The sequence below is a fragment of the Amblyomma maculatum genome, chromosome 5 (genome assembly GCF_055883805.1).
Source record: "Amblyomma maculatum isolate TAMU_Amacu chromosome 5, ASM5588380v1, whole genome shotgun sequence".
Taxonomy (NCBI): Eukaryota; Metazoa; Arthropoda; class Arachnida; order Ixodida; family Ixodidae; genus Amblyomma; species Amblyomma maculatum.
This window is the reverse complement of record NC_139348.1, coordinates 116,476,399-116,500,271: the sequence shown is the minus strand read 5'-3', so window position 1 is coordinate 116,500,271 and position 23,873 is coordinate 116,476,399. Positions and strand designations below refer to the sequence as shown.

The 23,873-nt window shown below is 43.3% G+C and overlaps 1 protein-coding gene across 1 annotated transcript in view; it reads right to left on the bottom strand.

Moving 5' to 3' along the window:
• The window catches only part of LOC146189297 (DNA-dependent protein kinase catalytic subunit-like), a 143,676-nt gene that overhangs the window by 68,544 nt on the left and 51,259 nt on the right, over window positions 1–23,873 (bottom strand). The window contains exons 33-49 of the mRNA XM_084604157.1: window positions 22,753–22,898; window positions 18,851–18,995; window positions 17,528–17,729; window positions 16,382–16,813; window positions 14,592–14,779; window positions 10,453–10,588; window positions 9,759–9,845; window positions 8,438–8,505; window positions 7,997–8,099; window positions 7,461–7,591; window positions 6,318–6,525; window positions 5,454–5,629; window positions 3,875–4,049; window positions 2,790–2,855; window positions 2,467–2,625; window positions 510–569; window positions 219–362 (exon numbers count right to left, since the gene is read on the bottom strand). Of these exons, the coding sequence (XP_084460283.1) occupies window positions 219–362; window positions 510–569; window positions 2,467–2,625; window positions 2,790–2,855; window positions 3,875–4,049; window positions 5,454–5,629; window positions 6,318–6,525; window positions 7,461–7,591; window positions 7,997–8,099; window positions 8,438–8,505; window positions 9,759–9,845; window positions 10,453–10,588; window positions 14,592–14,779; window positions 16,382–16,813; window positions 17,528–17,729; window positions 18,851–18,995; window positions 22,753–22,898 (2,626 nt within the window). The remainder of the gene's footprint in view (window positions 1–218; window positions 363–509; window positions 570–2,466; window positions 2,626–2,789; window positions 2,856–3,874; window positions 4,050–5,453; window positions 5,630–6,317; window positions 6,526–7,460; window positions 7,592–7,996; window positions 8,100–8,437; window positions 8,506–9,758; window positions 9,846–10,452; window positions 10,589–14,591; window positions 14,780–16,381; window positions 16,814–17,527; window positions 17,730–18,850; window positions 18,996–22,752; window positions 22,899–23,873) is intronic.

Genomic DNA, 23,873 nt, shown 5'->3' with positions numbered 1-23,873 from the left:
TCAGCAGAGGGAGCTGCTGATGGAAGCCATTAATGCAGAAAAAAAAAGAGAGCAGTCAATGTTGACAGAATGTTTTTGTTCTGGGCTGATTTTGCAGCAAAGGAACTTGTGCTTTAATGACATTTTGCACAAATCTCACAAATTTTGTCGTAACAAGGAACAACACTAGTAAGCAAAAATATAAGAGTACCCCACATCACGCCAGATGATAGTCTCACCTCAGCTGTCTTGCACATAATTCCAACGCTGGCCATGTGCTCCAAAACAGTGCAGACAGAGGCCATGCATTCGTGCTGGTTAAGCTCATCATCTTCTAAGTCGACCACTTTGAACTTGCGGAAGATAGCCTTGCCATCTTCAGGCTAGAAGAGTGAGCAGGTAAGCAACTTTATCAACCACAAGCAAGCGTGACGCAGAATGGGAAATACTGCCAGTGAGTAGTACCAGAGAATGATGGATCTCAATAGGAAGCTTGGCAAGCCAATCAGAAATGCCATAAGACTGCTCACCACTTTCTTTTCACTGGGATCTGTAGATGACTTGTCTTGTTCGTCAACATCCCAAAGTGCCTGGAATGAACAAATATGAACTCTTATCCGCGCTGTCAAAAAATGCTAAATGCCAATAACACACAGTGCCAAGCAAAGTCGCCAATACCAAAGTCTTCAACAAAATCCGAACTGCTAACGAAAAAAAGCCTACACTTCACCTTGTCATGACAATGACCCTGAGGCAGTCATTAGTGTGGTTTCAGTTTTCTTTTTGATTGTTATGCAAATGTTTATCTGAGGCTGAATTATCTCAAAGAAAGGTGCAAATTATAATGGGTATATGCGACTTCACTGCATAACAGTGCACAAAGAGGGTCAACTGTGCAAACTCGCTGCACAGAGTTCATGTTTTATCCCCGTGAACAGGGAGTGACACCCACAGGTGCTGCGAAAAACTGGTTCAAAAGTCGCAATCATCAGAACTACAAAACTGCGCAAAAAAGACGGGACAAGAAGAACAGAGAGGCACACACGAAGCGCAGATTCTTCGCTGTTCTTCTTGTCCCGTCTTTTTTGCGCAGTTTTGTATTTCCTTACGACATGAACCGACTAGCCCAACATCACATTTTACATCAGAACTAATCTGCAATGCACTGGCACCACCTCAAATCATTGACAGATTAAATCTCCCCACATCATGTGCAGAGTCATAGCTGTCGTGTAATTAGCTCAAGCATAGAAAATAAGGAACAGGTATTCCAAGCCAGCAAAGCCTATCCAAGCACTACTCCATCCAATTCTCTCCACTTATATTAAGAGATGATAACTTTCATGATAAGTAGAGCTAGTTATGTCTGTGTTGAGTTGAAGAAAGAAAGTTTAGTTTAAAAAACAATCTCTAAACCATTGACGGGGTTAATATCAGACAGAAAATTGGACTACTCTGTATTTGTCGGCCACTCTGATACGATTTGATTACGATTTGCACTGAAAGGTTATGAATGCACTTTCGATTTCCAGCCATACATTACAAACGCTCAGAATGGGCTATTACACTGCAAAAATTATCGTACGGTGGTTATGACAAAACTGAAAAAGCGCATGATTTTCATTACATTCGGGTTTTCGTTTTCTGTAGTTTTTGTGCCGAGATTCTGATGGATAATGCAACATGAAAATTGAAATAAGAAGTAACTGCAGGAGAAATTACCTCGAAAATGTTCGCAGTAAACACTAATTACTCGAAGTCGTAAAAGCAGGGAAACATTTCGAAATTGCACTGACAGCGCAAATGCAGCAGCAGTTGCTACCATGCACGTCTGTCACGGCTCATGCAACGCGGCTAACTATCAACCCACAAAAGTTATCGGCACCAGAATTTTGCAAGCAATGCTTGCCCCATCTTTTTTTTATATCCCGTTATGTTTCATGAACTATTGTAGTGCGACATTACAAAAGCAAAAGCAGCGAACACTGCAGCATTTGCAATGTGGATGCACTATTAGCGCTGGAGCAGAGTGCGTTGTATCACCTATGATGGCTCATTTCGACTGCAGACATTTCTTTCCTGTTATATAGTTGTTGCTTTATTATAGGGGTGTGCAATTAATTAAAATTTTGAAAATGATACGAATATGTTTGTTATTCGATTCATATCTGTATTCAAAAGAGTGATATCCGAAATTTTTAAATATTAAAAATTACCAAATGCAGCGAACATTTTTCAATTCACCGTGGTTTTACAGCACTGCGCGCTTCACTGCAATGCTTGACCGCGTGCAGTGAAGCTTTCTCAAAACGCGACAGGGCCATTTTGTGAAGAACCCTCCCTTTTAAGAAAAGGGAAAACTGAAACAACTGAGCTAATCTCGCAACTAGTTCAGTTTCAGTGAGCAATTGACAGAGTAGGATCCAAAAACCGATCAAGAGTGATCTAAATCAAAGCATTATGTAAACCTGATCTGACTGTGCTCACCATGCCGCTCGCTGAGAGGCTGTACTGGCTCGCTTCCTTGGCGAGGCTGCTTCCTTGGAGGGATGACAGCATGCGCCGGCCAGGAGACTGATGCTGGCCGCCCCCTTCCAGCGTCTCTTCCGTCACACCAACGATCTGGCGGTTCTTCCGGTATGGTGCCTACAGATTTGTAACAAGGGAGTGTGCTACACTTCAAGAAAGGAGCACTGGGATCAAACTGAGGCTGGCCTGTGGTCACAGATGAGCGCGTTCTAGTAATTTTGATTTGATGAACCCACACAAGCCCAAACACCAACAGATACCCAAGACCGTGCATGGCTTACCTCGATCACAAGTGGAAAATTGTACATCTTCTGTTCCTCGGTAATGTTATTCCAAACAAACTCTCCCTGAAAAAACAAAACAAGTGAGTGACAAAAGAATCTGCAAGACTGCGCAGCAGATGCTTCTTATCCTGCATGCAAACGCATGCACGATACAATGCACAGCAAGCAGATTGCCATAGTTTACTTCTGTTCCCGCATCAAGTTGAATAAAAGTTATGGCACTGCAATGTCTCATTTTTGCTGTCCATCGGTCCCAGATGCACTAGCCCGTGAAGAGCTGAACAGCTTTCTTTTCAGCAGCTGCGCAGCGCTCAACAACAGTTGGTTGTCTGGTGGATTTGGATAAAAAAATATGATGGATGATTCAGTATGGCTAGGCCAATTGCAAATTAAAAGAGCTAGAACGCTGGGTTTTCTTTGATCTTTTGGTTCGAGGCTCTGTTTTCAAGCTCAAGCAGGATTCACACAAAGGTCATCAAAACAAGTAAGTGACAGGGGACTTTGGTAGTCATGCTCTATAATAGTTTGGAGCCATTTAAGACAGTTTAGGAATGCAATGCGATAGTGAACTGCCCTGGTTCCATTGTGTAATGATATAAGTTGACGAAGATGACGACAAGCAATGAACAGCACGAGAGACTGGCAGCACACTTGGATTGATTGACTTAGGTCATGGTGGTCTAAAGCAGTGGTTACCAAAGCTGATCAGTTTACACTGCTGCGGGACTGAACCCTACTCATGGCCATGAAGTGTTTTATTTCCTTTCAACGCCAGAGGACCATATGGAGAAGCAAACATTGGCGAAATGAAGAAGTGAGAGTTCTTTATGCTCGTTCAGTATAACAGGCACTCCCTGCAAGTCTGGCAATGAACCCATACACTCATATAAATTTTTCATACACACATTGAAGGCAACGCACAAGGACAATCTAGAGTGCTTTCCAGGAAGAATGAGAGACTTCTTTCAACATGTTCCCCAAACCCACTCTAGATGTACTGAATGTCTCTACGTGGAATTCCACAATTTCTTGCTAGTGCAGGCTCGAAGTTGGAGTTTTCATTAACTAAAACACTGGCTCACCTTGTGGGGGTTCTCCTGGAACAGAAAGACATCGTAGAACTTTGCGTCGACCTGGGTGCACGAGACGACAGCCATGATCACATTGTAAGCTGCGCAGCGAAGACGTCGCCACAGGCCCGCATCTGCCTCGCTGCTGCCCAGCTCTCCTCTTTCCTTTTTTAGCATGTTTGTATGCCTGAAATAAAAACACCTTAGCTGTCGGGCACAAAACATTCAAAGCCATGTGCACAATTTACAGTTTGCATGACTTTCTTTGTACAATATAGACGAAAATAAAACCAAATATAATCATGCACTATTTAAACCTGTTCAGCATGCCTCTGGTACCTAGGTCATGTTCATTTTTTTTTTTTTTTTTTGATGCTGTGTGGCGAGGAACAAGGCTCTCACGAAGAAGTGGTGGGGCAAATATTACTGGGATGTCCTACTTTCTAGACCTCAAAAAAAAGTTACGAGAGACTTTAGCGACTAAAGTAGTGAAAGGCGAAAGCCTGAGTGTCGCATTCTGCTATGCGACTGGCACTGATTAGGAATTAATTAATTAGACATTAAATAATTAACTAGTCACTAAGTAGGTAACTAATTAATTACTTAATTGATTATTCACCAATTATTATTAAATAATTAAATCAATTATTTATTGTTAATCGTTAATTCATCACTTATTGACATATGGCCATATAAGACACGCATTCGCGCCTACTGTGGTGGTGTGCTGTGATTGGTTGAGACCTCTATGACGTCATCCCGCCATCGGCCAATCAGAGCCGCCGCAAAAGCGGGACACATTTTGTCCACGACAGCATGAGCCATTAAAGGCTTTCGCCTTAATAAGCTCCGCCCCATGGCTTCAATGTATGACCCAGTATTCGGGAACGCGAAGCATGAATAAATGGCTTATCCTGCATGTGATCCATGCTGCACTGGACGCATTATGAAATGCACCCAGAGCCTGTACATCCGCAATGAACTCTGAAGCACAACACTTTGAAACTGACTGTTATGAAATTTCCTCTAGAGTCTTGGTAAAAAATACAGAGGTCCGAGTCGGTCAAATTGAAGTGCTCACAGCTAGTGGCGATGCTTGCGGTCAGTAAACTGTGTCCAGGCTGCAAACTTTTAAGATTTTTAATAAACGCACAAATAACTGGAAACAAAGTCAGCTAAACCGATGCAGCATTGGAAATTCATAGACATAATAAATAAATAAGAGTAAGAAAGAAAAGAAACTATTTTTAGGATGACAATAGGCGATAGCTTTTTTTGGCTATGTCTCGATGGCACCACCATCCATAAGAAAGCATCAGAAAAACGGTTATTAAACTATATAGTCACCTTTGAAGAGAAATTTCCTAACTGTCATAATGAAAGCACTCTGAAGTACCAACAACTTAAAGTAAACATCTTTGCATATGAATATGTTTGCAAAGTGAGATGATACACTAGAACTCCACAACAAAATGTTTACATACTTAAACAAACCAAGATACCATAAAAATATAAATCCAACCCCTAATTGTGCGCACATGATAAAAGAGAGAGCTTGAATTTCAGCATAGCATTCAATGAAGACAATTACTTCGTGACCTCCTTGGTGAGCTCGTTACCAACAGCAGCACTGATTCCCCGAGCACGGCAGAAGGCATTGTTGATGGCCGATTGCTTTCCAGAGACATCGTCCTTGGGCGAGCAAGAGTAGAGCACCTCGAGGCAGGACAGGGCAACAATCTTGCTTGCCAGCTCCCATTCTGTGCCCTGCACAAGGTCACAGCTGCTAACACAACGTCTAGCCACAAGTGCACCAATTCAAAAGATGATCTATATTCAACAAGTAATAGCAACCTGATTTAACAAAAAAATAATGTTCAAGCCTTTGACGGATGCTAGAGTGCAGGCTACTACAATCTAATGATACAGAGGCTAGATTTGAGATCTAGAAAGGCCAGGGAATTCAGTACTGGCATCATAGACGCTGGCCAATTTTGCAAGCAAATTATGACTATGTCAAGGTATGATTTTTGCACAAGCATCACTGAGGCTAGGTTATGCATCTAGTCACATCTGCACCGTAAGTGCGGAGTCATTTTCATCACCGACTTCCCGAGTTTGAATGAAGTGCCGAGAAAACGAAAAAAAAAAAATCAGTGCATATGCCCCTCGCTAATGAGCCAATATCAATAAAAGACACAGGGAGACAATCATCAATTATTCTAAGAGCAAAATTTAGACAGTGTTGTCCTAGGTGTCTCTTAAAGAAATTCATTAAAGCCCGCAGATATAAAAAATTCTCATCGGCACGACATTATGAGAGCAGTAGGAGCAACAACGACCTTTGTAGCAGCATATTCGTATGCAAGATTACTGCATGAGGCATATGTAAGGCAAGGTAAGTGTAAAAGACAAGCCAATGTGTAGCCGGCACTCAGTAAAGACTAGTTCATACCGCACGTATCTTCGATGCAACCGTGTCCACGATGGCCCCAACATTGTCAACAAAGAAGTTCTGAAGCGATGGCTTGAAGCTGTGCCTGAGAAGTTGTGGAAGAAGCCTGGATGCAATTGACAACCTCGCAGATGTCGGGAGGCCACGTAGAGTGGCGGCACACTTGTAGGCCGTGTTCAATAGTTGCTGCTGCTTTGCCTCGGAGCACCTGAGATGAAGCGAACCATCAGGTGACGTGACACTGCGAAGGTCAGGCATTGAACCAAGCATCGTGCAAGCAATGCGAAAAGCTTTTCACGCAGATCTCTTTATGGCTGATGGGAATTATCTAAGGCTGAAAGACTACAGCCGAGTACTCGCAGTGTGTACTGCACAATAGTGACTGTGGTGTTGCCGATGTATGGCACACTTGGTGCTCGACAGTGAAGTCACAGCTTCGACCTTCGCACCATCTGTAGTTACACAGAGTGTCTGGCACATTCGGAATTCTGTATACTGTCCACGATACACCCTGAATGGAGAATTTTATGGATTCATATCATCCTGAAACTTCATTCCTATCATCATCAAGATTCTAAAGTATACTTCTGAAATTGCTTTACCAGCATCATCTCCCCCCCCCCCCCCCCCCTTAATTTCACCAGGGACCAGGAAAGTGCTGAGAAAACAGATGTATACAGCCTTGTTAACAATAACAAGCATTTAGGGGCAATCTCTGAAACCTGCCTCAGACCCGTGGGTGAGCCAACATCGAGGCCATTTGTATGCTAGTCTGCTGCAGCAGAAGTAAATACAGTCGAACCTGGATATTTCAAACTTATATATATATCGAACTCACGGAATATTCTCTTGAAAATGCTATGTAAAAGTATAGGAAAGATGTGTTGTATATCAAACTCCAATTTCACTGGCCGTTCGATATACTGATCTCCACAGTGCGCACTGAAAAGTGCGCTCTCCTTAAGGACATGCACGAAGTTGTCCTGAGCACCTCTTGAAAGCCAACTTTTTCAAGTGAACAAAGCCCTCCATGCAAAATCCTTAAGAGAACAAAATAGAAAAGCCCATCCAGAAAAAGACAATGAAAAAAATCTAGATATATGCTAAGAATTAAAAAAAAAAGGATTCAAGCAAACAACATGCCTGGGCATAGTATGGCGGAGAGTGTGAAGCACTTCCGGCTCGAGGAAATGGCTCTTGTCTTCACGGTAGAGGACGCGAAGCAGCAGCTCCAGCAGCACAGTACTCCCAGTGTTCTCAAGGCCAGCTAGAAGCTACACAAGAGAAGACAGAGCACACATCATGCGACTTGCCACACGTGATCAGGACAAGATATGTTCTTGAAAATTTCTCCAGGTGTCAAAAGTGAGGAGTTTAACATGCAGATCACGGGGACAAATTAAACAAATTAAGAGACTTCTACTGGCGATTCAATGCTACAATAAAGTCTGGACAGAAACGTGCCTGGCATTTTTCTCGGCACGTCCGTAGATCTAATACTCAGCCACCTCAATCATCATATTACCGGTACTTTGCATTACTTCTAATGTGATAAAGTTTTATAGCCGAATCTATCAGCCTAAACAATGACGGCACTGGCATTCACTCCCAAACTTCTAAAACAGACAGATGGTGTATGAACTGGACACATAAATTAAGAAGCACAAAGTGAACTTCACCTTGCGCATAGCCTGGACATAGCCGAGGAGCTCAGGGGCACCAGGAAGCAGTTTGGACACCTCCATGGGGAAATGCTGCAAAACCATCTCTTCCAGGGTGTCTCTGTTCAAGACGGGGTAAAATCAGGCTAGAAACCCACGGCAGCTGCTTTTGCGTTCTTTCAGTATGTGCAGCATAGTGTTTCAAGCCATTATGTGCTTGCAGACTTCACAAAGCTAAACAAAGGGAGCATTGTTAAGTTCTGGAAGTCATGCTGCACAAGCAACTTTGTATGCCAGAGTTTGAAAGCAACACAGCCCTAGAAGCTCGACAATACAATCCACACAGGACTTCTTCACGTCACTGCATTGGAGGAGCCCAGAATCTTACTCAGAAATTTTAATGGCACTTTGCAATTAGGCAGCAGGGCAAGAAAGCAAGTTGAACTGCAATAATCTTACCTGAGCCTGTCACTAGTTTCTTGACGTGCTTCGTTTGCAAAAGCCGAGACCAATCCCAGGGCGAGAACCTGACGAAGGACAAACGTTATGGGCTTCACATTAATGACCCTGTGCAAACTACACAAGAATGTATATAAAAAAAATAACTACAAAAGCAACAGTTTATGAAGTTCAAGCTCTAGCTGTCAAAAGACCTGACAATGGCTTTGGTTAGGAGCCATGAGACATGAAACGGAGTCCATGTACTGACCAGCATTTCGTGCGTATAGGAAAGTAACCTTTTGATAAACGACGATGATGGCAACGAAACTAGCCGCACATCTTGGTTGATGAGAGGCACAAGTGCTATGAGACTTGGCATCCAATATCAGGCATGAAGGGAGAGTCTGCTGAAACTGAGTGAACTGAACTGAACACACAAACCCACTGCAGCAGCTTGCTGCACGGCATCATGCAGTGCAGCAGCATATCATACACAGCATCGAAGTGGGCCCTGTTTTTGACGCTGCAGTTGAAGAAAATCACAGCTTACTAACTCAAAATTCATGCCCATTATTTGAAAACTGCTAAAAAACTTGCAATCACATTCGGCTTCCTTCAAATTGTTTTGAGTGCAGAGTATCTGGGTCTTTAAGGGTCCCTGACTATGCCCTCTGACTGGAAATATTTGCTAACTCCCTGACTGTGAGGCATTCTCCCAAGAATGTGCGGCTGAAGAAGAGTTTTGAAAAGACTAAGTTATAACGGAGTTGCAGCCATTATAATCGATATAAGTCACCATACTCCTCTCCTTCAATTTCCTCTAAGAGGTTTCTCGCCTCCCTGCCAGTTCAACTAGCCTTTTTACCCTCCCTCTCCAATGTTGCCAGAAGGCATGGAGTCCGGTGTACCATGTCGCGTAATGATCGCCACCTTTGGAGGTATTTCTTTCTTCCCTTGTGTATTCACATGCACGAAGGGCCACATTTTCCGGCTAAGGGAGGAAATGAGTTACTGTATTTTGCAGAGACAACCTTCGATACCTTATGTAAACTCTGAAGTTGCTCATTTAAAAGTCCAGATCTCGGTCAGTGGCCTCTTTGAAGCAAAGCAAATACAATATTTGGACATTCCTAATTATATGATCATAACAGAGCATTTAGGACTCGAGATCCCTAGACACGTTTTCAGGCAACGCTTCATGCAGGCCAGTATGACATTTCTGCCAAGCTGGCATGTACCCCAAGCTTTCCAAGTGTTGCACATGAAAATTGGCACATACATTCTGAACCGCCATGAACTCGAAGAGACGGTCTACAAATGCAGACATGCAGGGCCTTACCTTATCGACAAGAGCAGCTTTTCTTTGCAGCAGACTAAGAAAAAGCGCAAACAAGGTTTCAAAGTGGGGGCTATTCGGGCTCACAATCTGCAAAGACCAGAATGCAGAAGCAGCCCCATAAGAAACAAGGCACGAGCACAATGACAACATGTACAGTACGGACCACTGTTGAACGAAACATGGAATCGCATGGCCTAAACACTTCGCAAAGTGCTGCCGCCAATAACTAGCGAGAATGGGTGGCATCATCTGCATCTCGGGAGGAGCAGCCAGCTGTGCATACATCCTGTGCGATCGTTTGTCGCCCACTCCCTTAGGAGTGCTTTGTAAAAACCGGAGGTCATGTGGCCTCATGTTCCCTTTAACACTAGACCGTACTGTACATGCGAAGATGCCATCAACAACGTCCTTATCGTACTTGCTTGGCAACACAACTACTGTCTTGTCAAATATAGATAGTTTTAGCAAATACAGAAAGGACGCATGAAATGTTGCTAGGTCTTAATTTTCGTCAAAGCTAGTTACACGGGGCTCTCACAGAACACGCTCTTTCAAAGCAAACCATACAGACAACAAATTTTAGAGAGCTACAGATAGGTTGCACTGATGAGTAATAAAACAAACTGTTGCGCCAAGCCCAGCAAGAACTTTGTGCTAAGAAGAAATGTTAGAAACACAAACTACAACCACTTACCGCAGGATTTAGGAGAACCAATTTTTCCAAAACAAGAACTGCAGAGTTGACCGTGGCCTGAGCAGAGCCTTCATCGAAAAAGGGAGCTAATTTGTGCCACTGTTTCATTACCTCGAATGACAGAGTGGAGCCATGCCTGTAATAGTTGACAATTGCAAAAAATGCAGCAAAAGAAAAGCAAAAAATTTGAAAATTAAAAAAATATATATTAAATAGAAATCACACTCAAATTTAGCTATTAAAATATCACAAATATAATATAGACAAGCATCAACCTGATGCTATGGGGTTGGTGACCACTGTCAAGCATTAATGTCGAGTCATTAATGGGCAACGCGGCTTTCAGCAAAATTTTCGAAAATTTCTTCATGGACTTGCATAATATTTTTTGAGCATGTAAGAAATGAAAAATTAAATTCAGTTAAAATGAAACTGAAGAAATTGCCTGCTTTTCCATTACATATAGGTTTCCATTATGGCAAGTTTGTGTGTGAAGACTCGAAAGGATAACACAGAAGGTAAAACAAAATAAGGAATAAATATCCGTGAATTCACCACGAAAATGCTTACACACTGCTTATCACATTTATTTGCTTTTCTATGTTCTATTATTTTTTGCTGCTTTCAAACATGAACTGCTGTAGTGTCACATGGCGTGACTTTCCAAAAATGGAAGTAGCAAAGACAGCTAGATTTAGATTATGTGTCAACTACAGTCGTACTCGTTGCAACCTTAGACCTTGCAACCCCCTCTCATGTCAGTTTGCACTCTATAGCCACACATCTTTTGCATGGTTCTGCCAAACTTACAGTAACTTAGCACTAGTGAACAGCGAGACAATGCAACGGGTTTGTTATATAAAGATTACACATGCTTCAATAAGAATAGAGATGGGGAACTGAGAAACTTCATAATATCGAAGAATTCGCTGTATACATATGCATTGCATCCAGGTTTAACTGTGTTAAAGGTACACCAGCAAAATTTGTCTTGTATCTGAAGAACATTTTTTCTATGTCTTATTTCTTCCTTGCTGAAGAGTTACAAAATGTGCCAGAAGGCTGCTTAAACTTCTAATGTGATGGAAGCTACAAACTGAGATGTTTTCTTTTTTTTTTTTTTTTTTTCAAATAACAATTTTTTTAGTTAGTTTTTGCTATGTAGTTCCCATAGGCATGTCTATATTTTGAGGGCGATAGCATATAAATAATTTATACACCCCAAACTTTATCAAGAATGCAACAGAACAAGTGGAACAGTTGTGAAAAATCTACTTTATGAGATAAGCATATAATCAAAAACTTGGGAGAGAGAAAAACAGTGCCTGTCCAATTTTTTCCCATTAGCAACACCACGACAGCTCACAAAGCAATCATTTTAGAGTACTGGTTTGGTTTGGTTTGGTTTGTTTTATAGGGTTTAACGTCCCAAAGCAGTGCATCAGGATATGATGGACACCATAGTGAAGGGCTCCAGAAATTTCGACTAGCTGCGATCCTTTTAACATTCACTGACATTGCACAGTACACAGGTGCCTTGCTTTTTGCCTCCAAGCGGCTGTCACAGCCAGGATTTGATCCCGCGTCCTTGTGTTTGGTAGTTAGCATTCTACCCATTAAGCCTTTTAAGAATGTTTAATGGGTAGGCTTAAGGCTTTTTAGAGCACTTCCAGATGCATATTGGCAGGGACTCTGTGCCGGAATGCGCGGGAAGTGGAGCGTCAGGGGAATGTGGTGTTGGAGGGACAACTGTGGTCAAATGTGACAAATGGGGGCTCGTCCGGGATCAACATAGATATGTACGAGGAGTCTGTGAATGTGCCCGAAGAGCTGCTGCATCATCAAACCAACGACTCTGTCATGCAGCGCGAGCAAGTCGCGGTACGACGAAGAGTAATAGCGGCGGAGGCTGCGTCAGCAGATTCAGTGACAGCGGCGGCGACAACGATGGTGGGCCAACCGGCAGCGGTCAACTGCACTCCGTGCTTTTCCACTTGAACGACTATGAGAGATGATCGCGAGTTTGTTTGCTTGGTTTGCGCATTACTGTCGCTTATCCCACTGGTAGATACTTGTTGGTGAAATGAGCGAGGATGCAATTTATTTTGAGATGAAAGAATCGTGCGCAATTTGACGCAAGTTGGAATGGCGCTTGGCACTTTCCTGCCTACGTTGTCGACGCAGTAGTTGGCACGGGTCTCGGAAATAATCGGGGGCTCCGTAAAAAAAAAAAATGTGTCTTGGTAATTTCTGCTTCCAGTGAGTGAAGATTGATTGGTGTGTGATAGGCGATGATGAGTTAATAATATATTTGTAATTAATTGATGAAGTAAAAAAAAAGAAAAAAAAAATGAAAATTGAGGGTTTAAAGGTGTCAAAATGCTAGAATGAAAAACCAGTGCTGGTGATGCTAATAAAGATAATTATGAATGTGTAATTGATTAATTGAAATAATTAAAGAATGTGTTCAGAGGTGTCAAATTATTCAGAGTGGAAAGGCGATTGTTGCTGACCCTGAGTATTGGCGTATAAGAATATAAAACATTAAATAAAATAAAGAAGCAAATGATAGAAATATAAAATAAATAAAAGCTAAAAATTTAAAATGTGAAGAAAACATTGTGTGTGTGTGTGAAAGAGATGCTATCGTGTCATACCCTTGACGGCGGAGCTTAAGTGTCCCCCTAATTTTTTATAACAGTATTATATAATATGAATCTGACTTTATGAACACAGCCAGTTGCACCAAGCACAGACACTTCACAGTAATGTGAGTTGACTTTTCAAATTTGTTTTCATTTCAGCCGAGTTCCTCTTCCTCCGAGTTCCTCGAAGCTTCCCATGACAGCGCTTTCATATGAGATTAAGGCTTCAAATGTCTACTATCTGACAGAGGGAATAAACAGGAAATCGGCATATTTACAAAATTTACTGAATTTCAGGTGGCTGTCAATTAGCGAACCATCGGGTGACTCGACGAAACACACAAATGTGAAGCGCACGCTTCGTTATTTTATCGGCCGCGCTGGCAGGTATGAAGGCACAGAATGCAAACCTGAGCTGCGCGCTCTGGACGCGGACAGGACTTCGCATGCATTATCACGTGATAACATCTATCGAAATGGGCTGGACGTGAGCATATTACAACACACTAGTCGGATGTCATCCTTTCCTGCTTTACTAGACACCGCGGGTTTGGCAGCGGCTTTTGCAGCATGAAACACGCACCTCGGGCGCACTAGACAGCCGTATTGCTCTCTACATTGAGCACTACCATTTCGTATGACTGAAAAGTAGTTTCAGCAATCATGCCCTTGTCTTAAATCAAATACACAATGGTAAATGCAACCTACGTACAAAAGGTTTCAAAGAATGTATTTGAACTATAGCGTTTGTTATACATGCATTGCTCCTTCTCCCGTGTCCTCCATCGAAGCATAAGCTTATCCTTCAAGTTAACAAGGCTCCATAGCATGCAAAACAACCTTGCTGTTTTAGGTGATAGCACGTTCTGTGAGCTAGCTCCCAGTCAGAGGGACGTGAAGTAATAATGCTTTACATGATGCAAATGACACTTGTAAAGCCGATTAGGATTGCAAACGATCGGTCGCATACACGCGTATAACTTGTTTCCGAGCGCGTCTACGACAGTGCGCTTGCCGCAGAAGGGTACGCAGCAACATGCTGGCATCATTCCGAATAGAGCTTGGTGCAAGCAGCGACTGCTGTGATGTTAAAAACTGAAACAGTCGTTTGTAATCATTCCAATGCACCCTGCGGTGCAAGCACAGGTTCCACGAAGGCGCACGTTGACAGCGTACTCGATGGGAGGCGCGGGCGGACTGAACAAAACATGGCCGCCGCGCACAGTTTTTGTCTTTTTCACTCGATGGCGCTAACTTTTGTAAAGCCTCTATATTATGTTTTAAAAACTGATTTTTTGGGCCATTTTCCTTGACTTCAAAATGGTGCCCCTCACTTAACATTTTATGTTCAATTTACGCTGTTCACATGATTCCGGTATAAATACCAGCAGTGTTTAGGAATGATAATGCAATCAACACACAATGCGAAAAGAATAGGCGTTCCCAAATTATAAGCTTGAGAAAAGCATGCCTAGTACAGTTGGTGATGCTTACACTGAGGCCAGCTGCTTGTCTTGAAGCACATGGTTCAGCACTCGAGTGAGAATGGAAGTGGCTCTGCCGGTGATTGAGAATGACGCTGGCACATAAGTGCGGGCGTTTTCAACATAATGGTGACACAACTGATCACCCATGGCGTCCCACGCCCTGGTAGGCTCCAGGCTTTCAAGGACCTTGCTGGCCTAAACAGAGAATATAACGTGCCACCATTTTTTTTTAAATCCCTTTCCAAATGCACTACAGAACATCATTGTTGCATAGCTAACACCATACTAGCAAGCTTACTTATATGCCGTTACAATAAACTCTGGTTGATATGATCCTGCTTAATATGTTTTTTTCAGCTTAATATGCTCTTTTCTTGTTCCTGGCTAACACTCTATATAGGTAATGCATTTTTGTACAGCTAATGTGACTGCATTTGCCCACAAGTTTGGATAATATGATTGCAAACATACTATATAAAAAGAAATCGCATGGTTTCGAATTTTACTTCAAGAGGCAGTGAAAATGGGCTAGCGAGAGTGATAGTGGTCGCAGTAAAAGTAATGTTCACGGCTTATCTTTCAGTACTATTTGCTAGCATAATAAATGCCCCTTCCCAATTTTGTTGTCAAGAATTTACTTTTTTTTCCTTCAAAATTTCATAGTGAGTCTCAATTTCGTGCCCTTGATGTCGCAGTCCACAGCACTGACCTTGGCAAGCCGCTAAGATATTGTGCACCCATAACATATCCACAAGTTTATCTTTTGACAAGATCGCCTGCAACAGTGACACTCAAACTGAGAATTTAATTTTTCTTTTTAGTAGCAGGTCCCTCAGTTTCATGCCTTCACTGTCGCAGTCCCGACACTGACCTTGGCAGCCTACAAAGTGGCTGAGCCAATCTCTAAACGATCTCCTGCGGTGGTGGCACTCTCGGCGAAATTACCAATGCACCAGGTTTCAGATGCTCTTCACAGCTGTGTCGGTTGCGAGTGCAATGCTAATTGATGAAACCGATGCGTTTCTATGAATTCCAGGAAAGCTTGCTTCTCGGCATTGAGAACCAAAAAGTCCCACACAAAATGACAGATTAATGACAGGCTAGTATTCAAAAATGCTGCACATAATGAAACTGAGCTGCATGAGTAGTACAAGCAATGCTAAGCCACGCTACATATATACTAGTATATACTTAGTAGAATGCCATTTTAGCAAAATGATTGAGTACAGCAATGCACTTTCTATACTGCTGAAACACCGGCCGAATCTTTGTACCTCTTTCCCCAATGGAGGCAACTTTTTTTGTTTCTGAAGTGTCAATGCTGCTTTTGTTACTTTCTACGGTGAAGATCTCTATGTAGACAGAAAAAATGGCACGCGAAAATCAGTCTTAACTCATACGAATGGCCCCACCCGAGGATATAAAAAGTATGGCAACTTGGCCTTTTCAGTTCACGCAAGTAAATGGGGCCAACTGGCCAAAAAGATGCTTTTTGAATAAAAGGGCGACTTGAATATACCAACACTTAAAAAAAAAATAACTCCTGTTCTGACACCTTAACTTACGGGCTTGCAAAATAAGGCACATGCAGGCTGGCTCGCATCCAAGTGATTGAGCGACCTCAGCGGGGAGCAGTAGCGACACAGCGAAAAATTTTCAAATTGACGGAAATGCCTCACTCTGTCGAGCCGGCGCGACAGCTCAAGACAGATCTTTGAGTTGCCGTGGCAGAAATCGTTAGCGTTTTTCGCTCGCATGTGAAACAGGCTTAAGACTGCACAACTCTGTAACACTCACACTAGCTCCCAGTGCAGTGGCAAGCTCCAAGAGATGCAGGCACAGTTCCTTGGTGAGGGGGGCTGGTGAGACTACGTGCTGCCCTCCCAGAAAACTTGCTACAGCACGAACCGGAGCCAATGCCGCCTCCGGGTCCACCTTGACAATCTTAAGCTCGGCCAGAAGCCGGTAGCCAGACACGAGTCCCGTCAGTCTCAGGAGGTCTCTTTGCTGTTGCTGCTGCTTCGGACCTTCGTCCATGGGTTCTGCATCTGCTACTTGGGACAGCTCCAGTGTTTCAGGCGGACAATTGAGTTCATTTATGTCTAGGTCAAGAACTGTGTCCAGAGAACACTCGGGGCGCTTCGAGAGGAAACTGGAAAGTGCTGAGGCGAAGCTGGACGACAAGAGGTCTGGAAAGGTGGCCGACACTTGCCTCAGAAATCCCAGCATCTGCACATGTTGCCCGCCACATAGCTGAGTAAAACTTTGGGTAAATAAAGAAAACAGATTGTAGCAGGCAATAAATGTCTCAATATGCTTCAATGCTTATATTGCAAAGAAAGGCCCCATATAGAGAAGCTTAAATTCTAACTGCATAACATTAGGTTTAGGTTACTATAAATAGTCAATCACGGTAGAAAGGGCGTTAAGCTAATGGAACAAGTTGAACCACAACAAAACCCAAAGCTACCTGGAAAACCCCCAAAAGTCTGCACTTGGGTACTCATCTGAGCACAGCTTGTTAATGTGACGTTATGTTGACTGAGGCTCGAATGAAGTACTTCAATAATGGTGATTCATAACAACAGCGCGACAGACGGAACATAGAAGTCGCGCTGCTGTTATGGATCACCGTGCACACCAACTCGCCCAACAACTGGTATTGTCCAATAATGGCTTGAATTATTTTACCCAAGACTGCAACATCATCAAAGTCTTAAAAAAACTTTGATGACTCGATGTTTAATAAGCGGATAACAATTCCTAATGCTACCCTGAAAAGAAAAATGTTTAAAAGTCTATACAGTAAAATCTAGTTACCTTGGCTTTCAACGAACCAAGGAAAAAGTCTCCATTATCCAAAAGTTTGAATTGTAGAATGATAAATAACTTCCAAAAGCCGCTTGCATCACAGTGATTTTATCAAGTGAATCAAAGCCGTACCTCAAGGGGAAGTTGGTTAGAAACTTCAAGGTCAGACAGGTCGAAGCCTGCCTCAGACGGCAACAGGACACAGACAGCACAGCATTTCCAGAAGGCCTCTGTTTTCCAGAAGGGATTTGGTATTGCCGACATGGACGATGGGGCACTTTTCATACAGACCGTCAGAAAATTGAAAAGTCGCACCGTCACAGAACATTTTGCCCTGGAAGTTGCAAAAAAAAAAAGGGGGGCAAGTGATAAAAGAGTTGCTAATACTGCACTTCCACTGCTGTCAATTACATTGGAAGTTTCACATATAGTAAGCAACACTAGTAGTACAAAATACATTAAAACTGCTTTAGTGCCTACTCTTCCTAAACAGTGCACTGGCTACTTTCCCCATTCATAGCCACACTCTATTAATCGTGCAATCTGCACAGTTCTCAAGGGCTCCCAAATGTTTGCTTCTCATAACAGCTCTCGAGTCTGATGGTGAAGGCCACAGTAGCCCTCTTGGCGTGTAGTGGGAGAAAAAGTTTGTGGTACTTTTGAACCCTGGCTTTAAATATAATGCAAGATGCATTCTGAAACTGATAAAATGAGAAAAAAAAAACTTGTTAGATTCGCGTCAAAACAGTACATGCTGCACAGCCATCTACTGTATCTACTGGCATAATGGATACATTTTCTCGTTAAATGAGAAAAGGTGTTAATTTTGGTGCAAAAGGTGCATTTATTACAAGGAGTAAAATGCACAAAACTAGGAACTAAAATACCTGCAAATTTTTTATGACTAGTGTAGAGTGGTGCATTTGCCACGTTTATTACCTGAGCATAATGATATCTCCTGAAATAATGGGAGCCTAAATAAGGCCTTTTACAGTGTAGCTGCAAGTTTTTAGAGGTCACGAGGAGCCGGGATGAATCAGCTGCTGCGCCGGTTATGGCACTGGATTATTTTTATGCAGTTTTACCTTCATTCTTCTCTCCCCACTCTGGAGGCGACACAGTCTCGTGGCTTCACCGCCCTGTTACGGGGGGCTGCTCTCTAGTCATGCGCTGGACCCCAGGGTACCAGGCACAATAGTGAAGAATTAGAATTATCAACGGTACAAGCAATTCGTATTCAAATTAAAAGGCTTTTTCATATTTTATACAACTGACTTCAATGAAGCTTGACCAGACTGAGCCACACAGTTTGAATTACTGAAGTTCGAATTAACACGCTCTCTCACCGTACTGCTCCGCCAACAGAAAAGTACTGAAGACTACAACCGACATTATCAGTGCAGACTCCTCCCAGGGGGAGATGGCCTGCTTGAGGAATTAGTAGGATATGCTCACAAATTGAACACAGATGTCCCCATAGGAGTGCAGAGAAGAGAGGCGGCCTCTTCATCACTCAGAGCCTCGTGCAAGTTTTCACATAGGGCGAGACGCTCCAGGAACTTGGTGAGCAGTGGGAAAATGAAGCTGGGCTTGTTGGCCACTGAAAGAAAAACAGAAAGGATGAAACAAAAGGCATTTACAATAGTAAAGTGCGCATTATCAAGTACAGTCGAACCCGGTTATATTGAACAAGGATATATCGAATTTTGGTTATATCGAACTCACGAAATATCCCCTTGAAAATCCCATGTAAAAGTATAGGAAAGCCGCGCCATATATCGAACTCAATTTCACAGGTCGTTCGCTATATCGAACTCCGCACCACGCACTGGAAAGTGTGCCTTCCCCAAAGACGACCGCATCACCCTTGGCCGTTTGCCGCATGACGTTTTCGAGCCACGCGCGGAAGGAATGAGAGAGGACAGTTCGGCGACGGCTGGTCTGGGCAGCGCCGCGCCCATTCCCCAAAGGCGCGCGCATCTGCAGTTGTCGTTTCCCGCGCGCGAACACATGATGTTTGCAAGCCATGTGCGTGGGTGTGCCCATCCTTTTGCCAAGCTATCTCTCTCCTTCAGCACGCGCTATGCGTGCGCCAAGCCAGCTCAGCCCGTTTTCAGACAGGCGTCGACGCTTTCTTCAGCGTGTGTTGCGGACCCTCTGCGTGCGGCTGAGGTGGCTATGGTGCCTGCGGACGTTAAAAAGCGGCAGCTCTCTCTCTCTCTTTTTTTTTTGCGAGAGTCATTCTTTTTTATCGTTGTGCTGTACGTGCGGCATAGCGTAAGATATGGCGTCTGCGGACGTTAAGAAGTGGCAGGGTATTTTTTTTTTTTTTTTATCGTTTATCCTTGCATGTATGAATCAGTGAAAGCACGCGGTCAGCTGCTGCGATCATGACGCCCGCCCCAAGCGCGGCAGTGATAAATCGAACCAGGCTTGTGCAATCAAGCCATCACGGGTACTCTGCCAAGTTCGCTCCCCGCCACCGCAGGAGCTATCAAAAGATAAACGCGCCTCGACGTTATCGCTGCGCAGCATCTTGGCACGCTGCCAATGAGCTGTGGATGAGACAACCGAAACGGACTGACGCGCGCCATCGACATCAAGCGAAAACGCTCGCGATTTCTGCCGCCGTGGCGACACAGAAACCTTGTTTTGAGCTGCCGCGGTGGCTCCAGCGGCGAAAGGGACACAGTTCCAACAAGTTTGAAAATTTTCGCTCTGTCGCTGCCGCTCGTTGCCTCGCCGAGATCGCTCAGTCGCTTGCATGTGAGCAAGCTGGCCTTAACGCATTTTTTTTTTTTTTCAAATTCTCGGGTGTAAAAGTGGAGGGTGGATTCATTATGCGAGTGGGTTGATTACGCGACAAATACGGTATCGTTTTTTCGCATCGTAAGGGCCGTCACCAGCCGATTTCTGTATATCGAATTATCGATATATCGAACTATTTCGCGATCCCCTTCGAGTTCGATATATCCGGGTTCGACTGTACCACAAAAACAAATACCAACCTCGCCAAGGTGAGCAGAGAACAGCTTGATAGTTTCACTTAGCCACATTGAGAAAAATATAGCTGGCAATCATTGAAATAGATACGGTTCATGATGAATGGGTGGGTAAGAACAAATTGAAGACACAAAGAGAAAAAACATGAAACTTGTCTGTGTCTCCGTATTCGTTCGCACCCATCACGAACAGCCTACAACTCCCACAACTTTCCTTTTTGTTGAATAGATGCGGCACATCAATCTTAGACAGCAGTGGGGTGGGGGGTTTTTTTGCTTTTGCAGCGCTGAACTGTCTTTCGGCTGGCGCAGCATGTTTGCAGCTGACAGTGCTGGAGCTCTATTGCTCACAGAGTAGTATTAAAGCAGCCTCTTCTCCTTTACGCTGTGGAAGCACATAGCGCAAAGATTGAAAGTCGTTGGGCTCAACGCAACCTCCAAGCTCCGCAAAGTATAAAGGCATAGCCTCAAGCAGGGCGTTTAGGTCATTTCTGTACCGCAGTTGGTGACACTTAAGCCTACACATCCAAATAAGCTCTTGTCTGGATGAATGCCTCTGTGGTGCTTTCACAGCTCCATCAGCATCTTAGGCTCGCCATCGATGCTTTGCTTCGATGTTCGTATTGCGTTACTCGTCACTCTTTTCGCTTCATCTTAGCAGTAGCGATGCTGCCCCTGCTTCATGTAGCCTGCTACCTCCTCCTCCTTTCTTCTCTGCCCTCAGCTTTCCGATACTTGAAGTTCCCTTGCCTTATGATTGCTTCAGCAGCTACCCTGATGTTATTTCAATCTACATCTCGCCAACGCTGTTAATCTGCTGGAGTTCAGCACACAAAGTGTGCCAGGTACCATTGATAGGCACTGAAAGACGGCTTGTTCTAGTTGGTTTCGTGGCCCCCAAGTGCAGATGTTCCTGTTAGCATTCCAGCTGTTATAGAATCATCCTTCTGCTCCAGTTAGTGTTGTCGTAGGTTTGCTGTCACTCACATCTCAGTCGTTGCTGCTCAGTGTGCCAAGTGTGTGGTGATAAAGATCTACGGCAGTCAATACGAAAGAAAGAGAGGACAGTGTATGTGGTGTGCTCACGACAAGTGCAAGATGAGAAATGTACTTCTTTTGCTGTTGTTGAGGCTGTATGGACTAAACATTTTTATTTTTATTTAGGGGTGTGCAAATACTGCAATTTTTGAAAATGAATATGGGAAAAAAATGTTTTCGAATACTGAGTATCTGATCAGTGCAGAAAAAAAAATGAAAAATGAAAAAACAGCAAACATTGTTAATTTTATTTAATTACATAATTCACATGGTATTCACAAATAAAATTAATCTAGAAATGCATAGAAATGTAGACCCGACTGAAAAGTCCAGTAAGAATTTTATACAGGATTCCATATACTGGTATTTGTGGAGGAAGAACCTGTATGAAACCGGATAGAGCTGTCATATCCCTGCTGAATGCAGTAAGTTCTCGTTAATTCAACCTTGGAGAAACCAGAAAAAAATGTCCAAATTAGCCACGAGCTCGCATTAACAAATGGGCCTGAAGGAACTGCCGAAAACTGTCTGCAACACAGTGATTTTACCTGATGGACACGTGCACTGACGGCTGTCTGCATTTGAAATGAAACCATAATGCGCACAACGTTCATTCCCAGTTTCGTCAAGTGCTTCACTTTGACCACACTAACTATCGAAAAGGCTCTCTTAACAAAAGGGAGTCTAGTCTGTTTACAAAACGACCCCATCGCATTTCGAAAAGCACAGTGTAGCTGAGGTTAGCGCGAAACCTTCGACAAACACAAGAAGTTACACATATGATGAAAGACAGGCGCTAAGGTTTTGTCTAAGGTATCGCACCAACATCAGCTACACTGTGCAGTACCAACCACTCCATTAAGTAACAAGCCAATCATAACACCTCAATTAAGAGCAACCAGATATGCCTCCTTCTTCGATACTATGTAGTTGCATCCAGCCATATCACTCCAATACACATGTGAGTCAAACATGGTTGACAAATATTTCCTCTTCAATATCTCTTTCTCAAGCAATCAGATGAAGTCATAGGCATTTGAGAGTTCATTGCAACATTTATTCTACACAGGGGCTTCAGCACCATACTAAACATTGTCAATGAACTGACATTTCTCCAGCCCCTCGTTTCAAACTCATCACAGACACAATGAAAAGAACTTTAAAATCACCACTGCAACTGAATGGTAATGTGACTTAGTCAATTAGCTATACCAAGCAGATGCTGCTCTGATAGCTAATGAAGCCTCCGTTTTAAGTGACAGTAACAAAGCACCTTTGCAATTAGTTAGAACACTGTTGCGATTAGTCTGCGGTTACCTTCGAACAGCAGCTTCGGTTCCAGAAGTCCCTGCCCCAGGATCCAAGTGTAGCACTCGAGAAGACCTAGAAGCTGGTCACAGAATTTGCGGATGCCTGTCAGGTTGCTCCACGTGCCAGTCGTTCCGGACAGGCCTTCTTCGAAGCTAGACAAGTCAACGAACGAGAATGAAAATAAACAAAAAGAAGCCACTGTAGGGCCTCCTGGACAAAGATGACAGTATTAAAGGACAAGGAAACTCTGCCTACTGTCACTGCCGTCATCATTTTCAGCCAAGTCGCATTCAATGCAGAACAGTGAACCCATCATTTTAATAGTCCAGCTCTGCAAGAGCTGTGGCTGCTCTACAACAGCAATTTATATGCCATGATAAACTAATGATCACAATTCACTAGAAGTTGTCAATCTAGAAAGTGGAGTAATGACAGTGACAAAATAGGTATGGCCATCCTTCTATGAGAAGAGGCCATGACAAACAAATTTTAGCGTACAGTAGTAGACATCAAAAACAGTTGAGGGGACCTTTAAGCGGAGGACGTGACGTGACAGCTCTAATGACTGCCCTTTGTAGATGCTCATTCCCGTACATGTATTTCCTTTACATGCGTTTCCCATACATGCATTCCTGTACATGCATTCCCATATAGCTACGATCTGCCAGAGCCTCGCCTGTGATCTTCGCTCACAACGCCAACGCCAGATTCTCTGGAGGATGGGCCTTTATTAATTCTACTGCATTAATAATCGACTTCATAACAGTCCTGGAAAAACTGTAGCCCTGATGAAACTGACTCAGTCATTTACATTAGGCAGCAAGCCAGGCTTGTGCGAAGACTGCTCCCTCCAATTTGTTCACATAAAATGAGGAACAAAAATATTTGACAGATAAACGCTTGTTAGTTTGAGTGCTTGTCTCTCCTATGTTCAACTCATTCTAATAGGGTTACGATGTGCAGTGTATGGGCAAGCATTTTGCCTTTACAGCAACACAGCTCCTGCCATGTGGCAGTGCAGGCAAAATGCTAATGAGGCCCACAAGGCCCACGTCAGTATAGATTTAAGATTAAGCATCTGGTTATTCAAACTGAATCAGAGTGCTCCACTACAGCCTGTCTAATAG